The sequence below is a fragment of the Anas platyrhynchos genome, chromosome 2, assembly GCF_047663525.1.
Source record: "Anas platyrhynchos isolate ZD024472 breed Pekin duck chromosome 2, IASCAAS_PekinDuck_T2T, whole genome shotgun sequence".
NCBI classification, from domain to species: Eukaryota; Metazoa; Chordata; class Aves; order Anseriformes; family Anatidae; genus Anas; species Anas platyrhynchos.
In genome coordinates this window covers 99,042,313-99,055,808 of record NC_092588.1, presented here as the reverse complement: position 1 = coordinate 99,055,808, position 13,496 = coordinate 99,042,313, and the positions used below count along the sequence as shown (strand labels likewise).

The 13,496-nt window shown below is 39.2% G+C and overlaps 1 protein-coding gene across 5 annotated transcripts in view; it reads left to right on the top strand.

Moving 5' to 3' along the window:
* The window catches only part of ITGA9 (integrin subunit alpha 9), a 233,597-nt gene that overhangs the window by 196,972 nt on the left and 23,129 nt on the right, over positions 1 to 13,496 (top strand). For 3 of the 5 annotated variants that reach the window (XM_072033282.1, XM_027451383.3, XM_072033285.1), the window contains 3 exons: positions 2,893 to 3,018; positions 3,597 to 3,716; positions 5,347 to 5,448. In XM_072033282.1, coding sequence (XP_071889383.1) covers positions 2,893 to 3,018; positions 3,597 to 3,716; positions 5,347 to 5,448 — 348 coding nt within the window. Of the gene's footprint in view, positions 1 to 2,892; positions 3,019 to 3,596; positions 3,717 to 5,346; positions 5,449 to 6,713; positions 7,153 to 8,445; positions 13,494 to 13,496 lie in introns of those variants that run through there. The other 2 variants (XM_072033283.1, XM_072033284.1) reach the window with 2 other exon arrangements.

The window sequence follows — 13,496 nt, the reverse complement described above, 5'->3', positions numbered from 1 at the left end:
AGAGGCTGCTCCAACACGGCTCCTTGGAAGTCCCTCCTTGGGAGGCAGCAGTTTGCTTGGTGCCCTGCTCGGGTTTTTATTCCCCAAGCTGCAGTCTCAGTGCAGGATTTAGGGCAATCTCTCTTCTATCCCTGTTCCCCGACCCCATTTTTGTTGCTGTTTGTTTGTGTTAGGAGTTGGATGTTGATTTTTCCCTGAGACTACTGTGTACAAGGTGCAAAGGGAATAAACATCTCTTTCCACTTCCCCTGCACTGCTCTGAACTCCCCCATCTGCTACTTCTGTGAAATATTACATCCCAGGTCCAGGAAAGATCGTTTTGTCAGTAGTCCTTTTCCTGCTAATAGGCTCCTGAGACTACATGGAAAATTCCAACAAGCCCTATTTTGTCATGTACCTAGCAACTCCCAGACGTTGTCAGAGGCTTGTTATCTACTTGCACAGTTCTTGCTTCTGTAAATGGCAAGCATTTGCTTATGCAAAGCCCTTAAAAAATTTCCAGAAATTCTGTGTGTGTACAAGATTATGAAGCTGGTTGCAAGAAGAAAAACAGGTGCTTGGGGTAGTACTGTGTTTGGACAGAGAGAGACTCAAATATGAGGTCATGTCTTGATTTGTGTTTCAGAGATGCAGTTCAGTCTCAGCTTAAAGGTTTGCATAAAGCTTTTGTCTAACTCGCTGGTTTTCTCCATCTGAATCCCTCGTTGATGACAGAGTTTAATGAAAAATTACTATACTTAGTTTTGTCTGACTGGTTGACTGAACCTTTCCTTTATGCAAATGAAAATTGACGAAAATAAGAGAAATGAAATTTAAATGACTGACAGCCATCCTAACAAAAACAATTAAACAACAGTGGCCAGTCCTTTGGGAAGGCTAGATTTCATCCTACTTCAGCATGATCCACACATTTCTAAGGCTTTTGTTATTTTTTTCCTAGCTCTGTGGCCCTGGCATTTCTAAGAGTGCCTAAAGAACCTGAGAGCTTCTCAGCTGCATTACATCTTTTCCTGCCCACTGGCTGTCAACATATCCTGATTGGTTGCAGATAAACAGATTGCACCTGAATATGAAATTGCTGCCTGGCGGAATTCACCCAAATTCTGCTAACCAGATAGTAGTGTCTACCTTCTTCATATAAGAAGCGGTCTCTACCTTTGGCTGCTAAAACAGGCTGTCAGCAAGCCACTGCTCTGCTGCAGAACAGCACAGGTGATAGGAGGTACTTGATCCTGCATGTGCCCCTCCTGACAGAGACCAAGATCCTGAATTTAATAGCTGCCTTGCACAGGATTTCTGCATAGTCGGCAAAGAGGGAAGGGCATTTCTATATTCAGTTTTAGTCCCCTGGGGGTGGCTTTCTCTGTTACAGCTAAAGAGTTTTGAAAAGGATGAGGTGTGTCCAAGGTTCAGTTTTAGAAAATCTAATCATTTAGAGGAGAGAGGAACAGATTTACGTTGCTTCATGCCAGATATTTCCTTTCAGTCTTCTGAGATATTTCTACTTTAGCTTGTTCTTACACTGTGTTTATACAGAATGTACAGAAAGACTATTTAGAAAGCACGCCAAAAGCTGGGATAGTGCAGAAGCTCATACTGTTCTCTCTATATCTCTTGCATGAATCTTATGACATCTGTCCAACTGTCTGGTAATTCAAACTTTCAGGAAGAAAGAGCAGGTACTGAATAGATCTTGACTCTTTGCTGTTCTTGATTTAACATAAACCTTCTGGTAGATCTGGATCTAATTCCCATGTGAAAGTTCAAAGAAAATAAATGTCAGTGTGCTTTGCGTATCTCTTAGATACAATAAATAAAGAAAACTCATTCCAGATGATCTGAACAAGTAGAGAACATCATAGTCTTAATTTTCAGTTGATCCCAAGAAGACTGTAAATGTTGGGTAGCTACTTGTGTCTGTATCTAATGGGAATGTAAGAACAGATTGTGTAAAGACAGGTTGTTAATACGTACTTCAAAGAACAAATTCTGAAGAGTCTGGGGACCAGTGAAGCAGAAAAGCTACATCCTACCGAGAGACATAGCCATCACTTGTCTGGAAGATCGCATTTAAAATCTAGATAAATCTGTGTTTATTTTTTGGCAACACCTTGGCTAACTCAGCTAAAAACTGCTAATGTGCAATTGGATGCAGAGCACGCAGTAATTTCATAACTGTAGCAACTTTTTTTTCCCCTCTTTCAAACATTTATGATTTAAGTAAGACGGAAGTTTTCATCCTCAGAGTAGAGGATGTAGGGACATTAACAGCAAGATACGCAAGAATATTACTTGGTGGTTTCTGAGAAAAACTCTTCCTCACAGCTTTGAAGGATAGGGGACAGGGGAAATTTGCTGATACTTTGTTGTCATAAATTGTATTAAATTTCAATAGATTTTCTTCAGTGAATATTAATAAGCAGAAAAATGTAAGAAGGATTTTCTAGTGCAAGGTTATCTTGATTGAAGATCATTTTATCAAACCTTGGTACACTTTGTTAGCTTCATCTGTTTTTTTAGACAAGTAAATAAGCTAAAGATGCATATTTTTTTTCATTATTTCTGTACTATTTATGCTGAAGGTAGGAGAACAGATGTGGTGTCCAGGATTGTGCATTTACACAAAGATTTCATTTTGCTCACGTGTTCTGATAATAACTATGAAAATGTCGAGATGGCCATAGCATGAAATAATACAGTTAAAAGAAAATTAGCACACAGGGTAACACAACTGACTTAAAATTGGTATGTAGCTTGTCTTTTTTTGCCTCTTAATATGAGTGCAGACATCCAACTCAGATATAGGTGCCTTCTTTGTACAGGTTATTCCTCTCTTCTTGTGTCTTTTATTGTAATTCAGAATAATAATTGAGAGTATAATTGTGCTTGCAGGTTGGTCAGGACAAAGGAAACTGCTCTTTTCACAGAAACCGCAGTCCTTGTGTTGTTCCTCAAGAGAATGAAAATATTTTCCACACAATATTTGCTTTTTTCACAAAGTCTGGCAGAAAAGTATTGGTAAGTCCACCCATGACAAATTTAAACATACAGTGCATATTACAAAAGGTTTTGCAAAGATCAGCATGAAGAACTCTAGCATTAAGTTGACTAGAGCAGCTGCTGTGTGTAAGCTAATACTGATGTGGGGGGATACCTAGTTATGTTTGGGATATCTAGTGATTTTAATTATATGATTTTTAAATAGATAGAAGGAAGGGGAGGTATCTGAAGTGGCAGAGTGCAACTGGAACAAGGGCTCTGGTTACCCATACTTTGCTGAAGGCAGGTGGGACTGCAGGGCCCTGTGCCATGCTCAGAGCCTGCCTTGGATCTTAGATGCTGCAATTAATCTGCCTTGCTTTCATGCAGGTTTTGATACCTAGCTGTCTTCAATCTTGAAAGCTGCTGCAATTTCAATGCAGGAGACCTAGTTTTTAGCAGCTTACCATGCCTCTTTTAGTCATAGAATCGTAGAATATTCCGAGTGTGAAGGGACCCACAAGGACCATTGAGTCCAGTCAGCCGGAGTGTTTGCAGTCACACAGTTTTCAGTGATTTTCTCCTTTGCCTAACAGCTTTTTCCATATTTTCTGTAGGACTGTGAAAGACCAGGGAGGTCCTGCTTGATTATACACTGCAACTTAAGTTCACTAGCAAAAGCAGAGTCTTGTGATATAAGTATTTACACGCTGCTGAACACAGAAATACTGAAGAAGGTATGTGCTTCCTTCATTGTTTGTCTTAAATACCAACTCAAGTATGCTTATGTGCATCAGCAGACTTGAGATGTGTATTCTTCTTTCTGTTTACTAGTGTGTTATAAAAAAAAATATCACAGTGTCAAAGAATACAGATCTATTTATCAACAGTGTGCATGGAGGTGTTAATCCTAGTTCTTAGCCATTACCCATTATACAGAAATAAATTAAGTTCAGAAATTTATACATTGAGAAACAACAAATTAGGTCCTTAATTGTATGCATGGTGTTAAGGCTAGGGAATTCTGAAAGTTGAATTGATTTCTGAAAGTTATCATTCTGAAAAACGAGAAGTAGACTAAGTGCATGTAAACTGTGACAAACTATCTATCATTCCCTCTGTGTAAACAGCGATGTGGCATTTTTTTTGTAATTTTTTTACTTCAAATGATTATTATTCAAAGAAGATGCATCATAACCATATTAATGCTGAGCTTGATGTTTGTGACAAGAAACAAATGGTTGCAAGTTGATTCCTGTCTTCTGTGAAGCCACTGAATGAAATAGCAAATCTTTAAAATTTCTAGTGATGTACTACATTGGCCCTGTTTTCCTATACTTAGAAAAATGCTGAATATGTAGCTATGGCAAGATGTTGTGAAATTATTAGCATACAAGAGAATCAGAGGAGAAAGCTGATAATATGAACCTACGAAAGTAAACCTGTCTTTGATAGCAGCTAGATTAAAAGCATTGGAGGGACTCCTTATTAGAGAGCAGTTTCTAAAGCAATACATAGCTCTGAGTTTTTCCAGCTGAAACCAACCATGTCTTCTGATTTTTGTTCATATTTGAAAGCAGAAGATAGAAGAAAGGCGAGAAGTTTCAGGTATTTGTTAGCATGTAGCGTGGAAAATGTGCTTCTGGGGAGTTCAGTCCTAGGAATAGCAAGAATTCATTCCACCTTTAAAAGACATACAAAGCTTACCCATGTTTTTTGGATCAGTATCACCAACACATGCCATTTGCTACCTATCATTTACCCTCCCCAGGGTGAACAGCATTTGAATGACTAACCTATGAATTAAAATATTTTTTGAATGTGTCTGCTAAAATTCAATGAGTAAAATATAAGCGAAACATATATTAATATGGGGAGATATACATTGAATATTTAAGGTATTTGCAGTGCAGAAATTCAAATAATTAAGTAGTTTTCATCTTGGGTTATATTTGAGTCTATCCCAGCTTTCATGTATGTTTTTCCTGTTCATTTGAAAAACAAATAGAACTTTTGTTTGGTGGTTAATATTGAACTTGTCTGTAGTAATTGGCAATGTTCTGTCTTTTGCTTTTGTGGTAAAAATGGGAAACAAACAAACAAAAAAACAACAGCCAAATATGTATGATGTGTTTAAAGTTCAAATATGAATTTTATGTTTAAAGTCCAATATACCTCATTTTATTCCAACCTCACATAATGTGCTTTGCTGTCTATAACTGTACTTAACTCTCAACTCCACCTATGCTGCATGTTATCTCTATGTATTTATCACACTGGAAAATGTTTGATGTTTTTCTTTTGAGGTCTCTTGATGGTCCCCTCCACCCCACCCCAAATGCAGTTCTTCTTGTTCTTTCTTTTCAGGACAGTTCATCAGTCATTCAGTTTGTCACAAGGGCAAGGGTGCAGGTGGACCCTGACCTCAGGGTTGTAGAGGTGCCCAATGGGAGTCCAGAAGAAAAGCCAGTAAGTAAATGAGCCAGAAGAGAAAGGTTTTCTGATTCCAGTGGGCTGGGTATCATTAATAGCACTATGCAAACTGGAATTTGCATCTGGGCATGGGCTTGGCTAGCCAGTGAGAGAGCCCAGATTTTGTCTGGATAGACTAACAGTGCAGCTAACCTTGCCTCTGTGGTTTTGTTCACTGTGATAACCATGATATTGTGAATGATGTTACATGGGGTAAGAGAATCTGTGTTGTACTAGCCAAAATTGTAATAGCCTGTGAGGAATTTGTGCCAAAATTAGGTTTAACTTCCTGCTCTGAGGTTGACATCTGCTTTAATCTAGTTCAGATTTTTACTGAAAAACTACTAGAGTCTTAAAACCCCAGCAAAGCTTTTTCAGATGTGCCAACAGAAAATATTTAGAAGTGTTAATGATATTTTGGGAGCTGTGAAAATGGGCAAGGAGGGCTAAATTTACAGAGATTCATTTAACTGTTCCTTTGTGCTGAGCTGGTGGAATTCATGTACAACCTGATACTGCATTTTGTGTTAATCTGCATGAAGCTCAATTGAAAATCGAAGGGGAAATATTGAAGTTCAAGGTGAATTCACTTTGTAGTTTTGGCTGCAAGTAAAGCTCTACAGGGCCATATTGATTCTTATGGTGAAGAAGAATAAAGTGATGAGTTTGGTTTCCTACTACCAAGTTGCCTAATGCTTATGCATGAAAATTAGACAGAGGGCCATACTCAAATTTCTCTTTCTCTTTGCCTGGTGAAATTTTAAAGTTCAATTTCCTATTTCTATCTCACACGAGGATCAAATTCAATTTTTCCTCTTACTGTGTATTCTTGAAACATAATCTAGGTCCCACCTCTCAGTTATCCTCTTACTCTCTGTGACTGTCATCACCACCAACTCATACAACCATTCTCTCATAGGCTTCATTTCAGTGAGTCCTGTTGAGGTTTTAGTATGAGAATACTGAGTTCAAACCACTTTTGAAAGAAACCAACATGCTGTATTAGAGCACTCATCTAGGAGACCCTGGATTTTAAACACCAAAGGCAAAGAAAGAATTGAGCCTGCATATTACTACGTTCAGTCTGAAATCAGAGACACTGCTACAGTGACCACTTTCACCATCATCATGTCTGCAACCCTAGATTTTTTCACATTTCTTTTTTTAACCTTTGATTTTATTAGAACTGTCAGGGAGGAATAAAAGTCTTTTATATGACAGGACCCCATTTTCTCTTTATGTTTTATTTATTTTTTTGTCAGGTTTCTGGATCATTCTAAAGAACACTGAAAAAAATAGGCTTGGCAGCTGACCTGAAAAATATATCTAGCCTTCCCTGGGAATGTGCCTTATAAATGACCTGCAGCCTTGACTGCTAATGCATTGCTAGATATCTCTTTAGTTCTGCAGCTAGCACAATCTTGAAAATTTATGGCAAAACTTCATTAATGACTGAGTTAACACTTGACTGTGATACCCATGCACCCGTTGAAGTAGGAGAAACCAAGATGTCTCTGCCAGATATTTTGATTTGTAAATGGTTTTGGAATGTCAAAATGATAACTGCAGTGTCAAATGTGTGGGATTGCTATTTAATGTTCAATATTTAGAAATGCTTTTATCCAGGTATACAAGCTCTGCTGTATGTTGTTGTTATCTAACGCTTGGAGGAAAAAAATAAAAACCACAACATTGTCCTTTTCCTGTTCCTGGAAAGCCTTTCATCAAGCCTTGAGTTGCAATGATTATGAAGTATGCTGTATGTGCTGGGAAGCTAGATGAATTTTCACACAAGAGCTTGCTCCTAGTTCCTGGGAAGCCCAAGCTGTAAAGTAGCATGCTTGAGATCTTGTAGCCATGTAACATCAATTTGTAATTTAAAGTCTTTTCTAATGTGAGTGCTATTTGCTTTCTCCTTTATGCTATTTCCATATGTCTATTGGCTTCTCTATTGCTGTGTGTTTTGCATACAGTTATGTTAAGGGAAAAAATTTACACATGTGGTTTGGCTCAAGGTATTCATTTTTTTCCCTGCTCTTTTTTCTTGTGGAATGCAGAAGGGAGCAATACTTGTTGCAAGCCACAGCTATTCCACTGGAAGTAGAAACAGGAGAGAGAAAATGTCTTTGTTCATATTCCTCCCTTCCTTTTTAAAATCCCGTTATGTTTTCTTTTCATTGACCACAGACTGCTGTACCATATCCATTTGGATAGTAGCTCCTTCTGAACAATTGTGCATAGATTTACTTTGAGTCTGTTCATGAAAGTGTTCCGTAACAGTGAAACACTTTATCATGGTAAATTTGAAAAGGTCTCTCTGCTGTCTACAACTAAACATAGACTTATTAAACCTATTTAATCTGTCCTTTAGAACAAGCTGCCCTTACTTCACTGGGCACTTTTACAATTTAGTGTATAATACCAGAGTGCAAAATATCTATATAGAAGACAAAATGAGAAGGATGATAGAAGGAAATGCTAGTTTAAGAAGTGCCAGTGGTGGCAGGACCACCCATATAAATATCAGCATTGTCATGAACTCCAGTACCCTATTTTTAAGGGAGATGCAAAAGCTTATGTAAATATCTGTAAGTTGGGTACCAGGCAGTCTTTGAAATGAAACATTCAGAAATAATTTCTGTGGATTTAGATATGGTTTGATGTGATTTGGGATAATTTATTTTCTCTCTCTGTTTACATTAGACTACTTAAACTCATACTGGATAAGTCACATGAAGGTGAACAGAGTACAGATATCTCTTTGTGATGACAGCTGTATTAACACAAGTATACATGTACATGTATATTGGCTGAAACTGATGCATGACGCGTTCAGGAGACACGCTTTCTTTTCTTAAGCATTTGGGTTTCCATGAAGGTTTGGCTTTCTTCTTCTGTGCATGTGAGGCAAAACCAACGATAAGTTCCATGAGACCACAGTGGTCAAATACCAGATCCAAGGGTTCACGTCCTGTGTGCTCTGCATTTGTGCAGGAGTGCTCTTCTGAAGCAGAACGACTGCCTTCTGTGAATGCTGGTGTGAAGGGATGATGAAGAGACTGGACTTCGCTATGTCCAAACCTGGCAAATACCTCCAAGTGTCTGTTGTCAAAGTGAGGGATGCAAAGCTGAGTAAATGAAGGGAGAGCCCCAACTAAAATGCACGCAGTTCCTGCGGCAAAATGCCCTTTAAAAAGCTGCAGGTTCCCTGCTGCTGATTTAAGCTGTCTAGTTTTAAGCTCAGCACATGTACATTTCATTAAGCCTTTGAACTGTTCTCTCCTCCTGGGTAATGTTCACTGTTCTCTCATTTTCTGACCAGTCACCCCATGATTAATGCAACACATGCAAGCATTTTTTTGTTCAGGATTTATGTTTGCGACAATGTGCAAATATATTTGACAGAAAACAGCAAAAACAAAAAACGATAAAATCAAAGTTTATTGCATGAAGAACTACAGGGTGTTCTGAGAGGTCTTTATATGCATAAATATATATGCAGAGTGATTTAAAGGCATATTTCCAAGCATTAGCTGGTAGGCAGCTTTAGCTGTCTACCTGCGACTGAACTTGGAAGACTCCTACCATTGGCCTGTTACCCATGTTGGGGTCAGAAGGAGCAGGCTGTGGTACTCTGCCTGAACCTGGATGGGATATCCTAGCCTTTTTTAAAGCACGTGGAAATACCTCTTCTTCTCAGCAATCCCAATCCACTACCCTCACCCCCTTGCCTTTTAGACGTACTGAGCATTTTAGGCACCTGTTCTCTCCAGCTTACCTTTGAGATGGATAGAGCTTCCTCCTACCTAGCCTGGCTGAAGCCAGATGTGAGCCTTTTCCAGAAGCTGCGAAGCCCCCTTTCTAGCAGGTTATTTGTAGCCTTTTTGTTTTCACTGGGCTTGGTTTTTGTTTTCTTGTTTTACCTTTCCATCTGCTACTGTAACAATCCCTTTAGAGATTGTTTTGTCTTAACTGTGCAGTCTAGCAGGTTGAAACACAGAGTTGAGTAAAGGAACAGAACTATACAGAAAAACAACATACAGAAAATTTCATGGTGTTAGACACAAACAGGTAGAAAGGATACTTCAGGTCTGTATTCCTCAAGAGCTTCCAACTTTTTTGTTAGTAAATGTAAGTATTTATAGATAACACATACTATAGATATGATGTGCATATACACATATGGATGGATATGTGTGAGAATTATATCTTTACTGGAAGTCCCCTCAAGTATAATGGCACTTGAATAGACTAGTCTGGCAGCAGTGCAGCGTGGTTTGAAACACCAGAAATATTTTGGGTGATAACACAGAAATAAAATAGTGTTTTTGATAAACTCAGGCCTTTCCTGGTGCTGGGCTTCATGACACAAACACATAAAATTCAAGTAGTGTGGATAAGCAAAAAATAAATGCTTTTTAGCAGGGAGAAAGGAACATTTTACAATTACTCATTTCTAACCAAATTTTGCTGAGTTATGTTTCTTGTCTTCCTGACTCCCAGTGCAACAACATGCTCCTATTCTGCTAAGGGCTTAAGCATAGTATGAGCTTCAGGTATTTGTGGATTTCCTGATCAGTTAGGTTGTAAAGCTCTTGCCTACATACTTTACTGAAATAAGACACTAAAAACATATCTGATCCTTTTTGATTTATTCACTATCAGAATATAACAAGTGATTGGCACCGGTAGAAGATGCCCTTGTCCATACACATTCAACCTTTCAGAAGTCGCTGGTAGGGTACAGTTCTCCATTAATTTACAGCAGGGCAATTATATTGTGTAAAACTTGATTAACACTTGAGCTATGTACAGCTAAAAGGCAGTCTAAGCTGCCTCCCAGGCTTTCCTGCTTTCAGATCCCACTAATACAGCATGAAATGCAAATGATAAATATGAAACTAAAACTCCTCATACATTGTCAAGACAACTGTGTTTTTTTGTGGCCTTTCCCTCATGTTTGGTCAGAGGCTGAAAACAAGCCTACAATCCACTCCATATTTTATGGCTGTTGCATGTACTTTCTCCAAACCAGGCAGCTACTGCCCCTACTGCCCTCTCTCAGATGCTTTTTCACACACAACCCCTTATCTTCTGCATCAGTCCCTGTTATCACTCCCATCTTCTCCACAAGTCATGGCTGTGGGATGTGCACTGAGCTGGGCACTGCCTTGTGCTCCCTGCCCTGTCGTCTGCCCCACAGGGGCTGTGCTGCTGGAGTGGCTGGGATGAGGAGGCCAAGTTTGCCCAAGGCTTGCTTTCAGAGGCTGTGCAACGGTCCACAGGTCCAATGCCAGGCAGTGGCTTGTGCATTTCTTTTTGGTGACATCACCCTCTCTGCCTTCAACCTCCTCCTCTCCAGGATGACTTGCTTCCCTCCCTTCCACCACTTTTCGTACTGATTCTTCCCTGACACTTCCAACGTGTGATGAACACAAACCAGATGCTCCCAGTCTGGTTTGTCTGGGGCTTGGTTGGTTGGTTGGTTTTGTTCATTTTTGGTTTTGGGGTGTTTTTTGGCTGCTTTGTTTTGTTTGCTTCTTCAGCAAAGGTCATTGCTGTGACTGCATATTAATGCAGGCAGTTTTTGATGGCTTGAGAGGGATAAGGACATTAAAATGCATGACATCTTTGCTCCTTTCCAAACCACAAAGCCATGAACAAGGTATTTTTCATGCCTGTCAGTTGGTTCCAGACTGCAAGAAGGCAAACTGATAAGAAGCTGTTGTTACTCTCTACTCTCTCAGTTACGATAGCTTGATCTATGACTGCATAAGACAGAGCCAAGCTATTCTAGCCAGTGCACTTCAAACCCCAGATGTGGGGCTTTTGATATAGAGATGATGTATGATTTGCTCATTCCAGCTCTTACTGTCTCTTTTGGCAGCACAAGGTACAGGTCTACTGTGCTACAAGTTGTGTTATGTTAACATTTACTCTCCAAGTAGTGGAGAGAAGACACCACCTCATCTTGCATCCAGTGACTGTTTAAAAGGTCTCCTTTCACTGAAGATGACAGTGCCTAATGTGTTAGAAGTTTATTGGTTTTTTGTTTTGTTTTGTTTTTGTTTTTGTTTTTTTTCTTTTAGTGTCCTAAAGGAAAATAACATTATTGCCTTATTATCTAAGAAATAGTCATCTGACTTGTCTCTGCAAGATGGATGCTAACCATAGCCTCTGTGACAAATGGACTGCCACATCAGATCATCTTTACAAGCTGGCTCAGAAATAGGGAGAAGGCACAAGACTTGTCTTTGGTCTCTCTGTCTGGTATTTCCCTTACATGTCTTGGCTCTGATGGAGACTGCTGCCTAGGAAACTTTCTCTGTTCAGTAAGATATCTTAAAAAGCTTGACAAAGGCTTTGTGCTGATGTATGAAATGCTAAAATGATTCTTTTTCTCAGAGAGCTGGTCCATGTTTGAGAGCTATTTTGAGCATTGCAGTACTGGTTATAGCAACATGTTTGGAAAATGCTATCTATGTATAGTAGCAATCCTGTCTATTTGTTGTTTTCATTTCTTGTTGTCATCATATATCTGACAATATCTCATTGACAGAAAAAACAGTGAATGTGAATCAGCTATATTGAAATTCCTCCACCAGGAAAGTTGTGGTCTTAATCCATGTTAGTCTGTGAAACTGAGATCAAGTATCTTTATGAGTACTTCTTTATGGGAGCACCATGACAAAATGTAGCCCAATCCATTTGTTTCTGTCACACCTGTGCCTTTAATTTTTGTGGGTGTTTGCTGAAGCTGGGTATGCTTATGGAAACAGAGAAATGTCTGTTAGAAGGACCTCTGAGGGGCCATCTTCTCCCATTTCCCCTTCAAACCAGGACTGTTGCCCACAGCAGCTCAGGATCCCCATGGCTTTGCCTGAACCTTCGAAACCTATAAGGATGGAGAACCCAGAGCCTTGTTGCGGCCTCTTCCAACTTGGGGTTGCGTAACTGTGTCTGACTCTAACTCCTGGATTTTCATGTGCTTTTAACTATTTTTTTTGTTTTGTTTTGTTTAAAAGATTGATTTAATGATTCCTATCTGTGAAAGAGTTTGGATGTTATTTAGCAAAGATGAGGTTTGTGAAGGAGGGAGGAAAACTCACTACGTTACCTTCCAAAGCAAATCAAACCAAAGCCAGATAAAGCAAACATGTACTACCTTTAAAAAAGATTGCCTCTCTGCATTTGTTGGATATTAAATTGCAAAATTTAACAAAGAAATAGCCAACACTGAAGAGAACTCTTTTTGAGTTCTCCACTGAGGAGCTGATTTTGATTGAAACAAGAGACTGGAAATTCACACAGTGTATACATTTGGTATAATCTGCTCCCATTTTCTTCTTAGAGCAGGCAGTTAAGGAGAGCACTTTGTAGGATGTGTTTCCCTGTCATACATGCTGTACAAAAAGAGAGAAGAGAACAGCAGGGGACTGCTCTTTGCATTCGCAGAAGAACTCATAATTACACGTGCCCTTCTATCTTTCCTACAATGCATCTTGTGAAGCACAGCAGGGACTATACATATTCAATAGGGATATATGCAAGTTGTCCTAATTTTTCTGTGAAAAAAGTTAACACGCTTAGCATACATGAGTGTTTCATGTGAAGCATTGGGGCGTTTTGTGGGGCTGGGAACCCCAAAATTATGATAATTAAGGCAGACCCTGCAAGGTGTCAAGTCAATCCCTGCCACTCCAGGGCTTGCTGTTTTTCATGCAAAACTTTGTGCACTTATGGTGGCCCAGCACCAGAAAAAACTCAGTGCCTGGAATGGGATAGAAGAGCTGGAAGAATAAGGGTTGTTTTGGAGAAGGCTCTGATACCCTTTGAATTGAGCACATGGCTACTTAAATTCCACTTGAAAGCTTTAAATCCCTGCAAAAAATAGACAGAAAGCATGAAATTAAGGGCACGTTCCATATTTGTTTGACAGACGAAATATGATCAGTGAGGCCACCATCCAATATATTTAATAAGATGAGTACAAGAGAAAACAATGCAAGTTCCAATCATAAAAATATCTTTTTCTAATTGCTTTG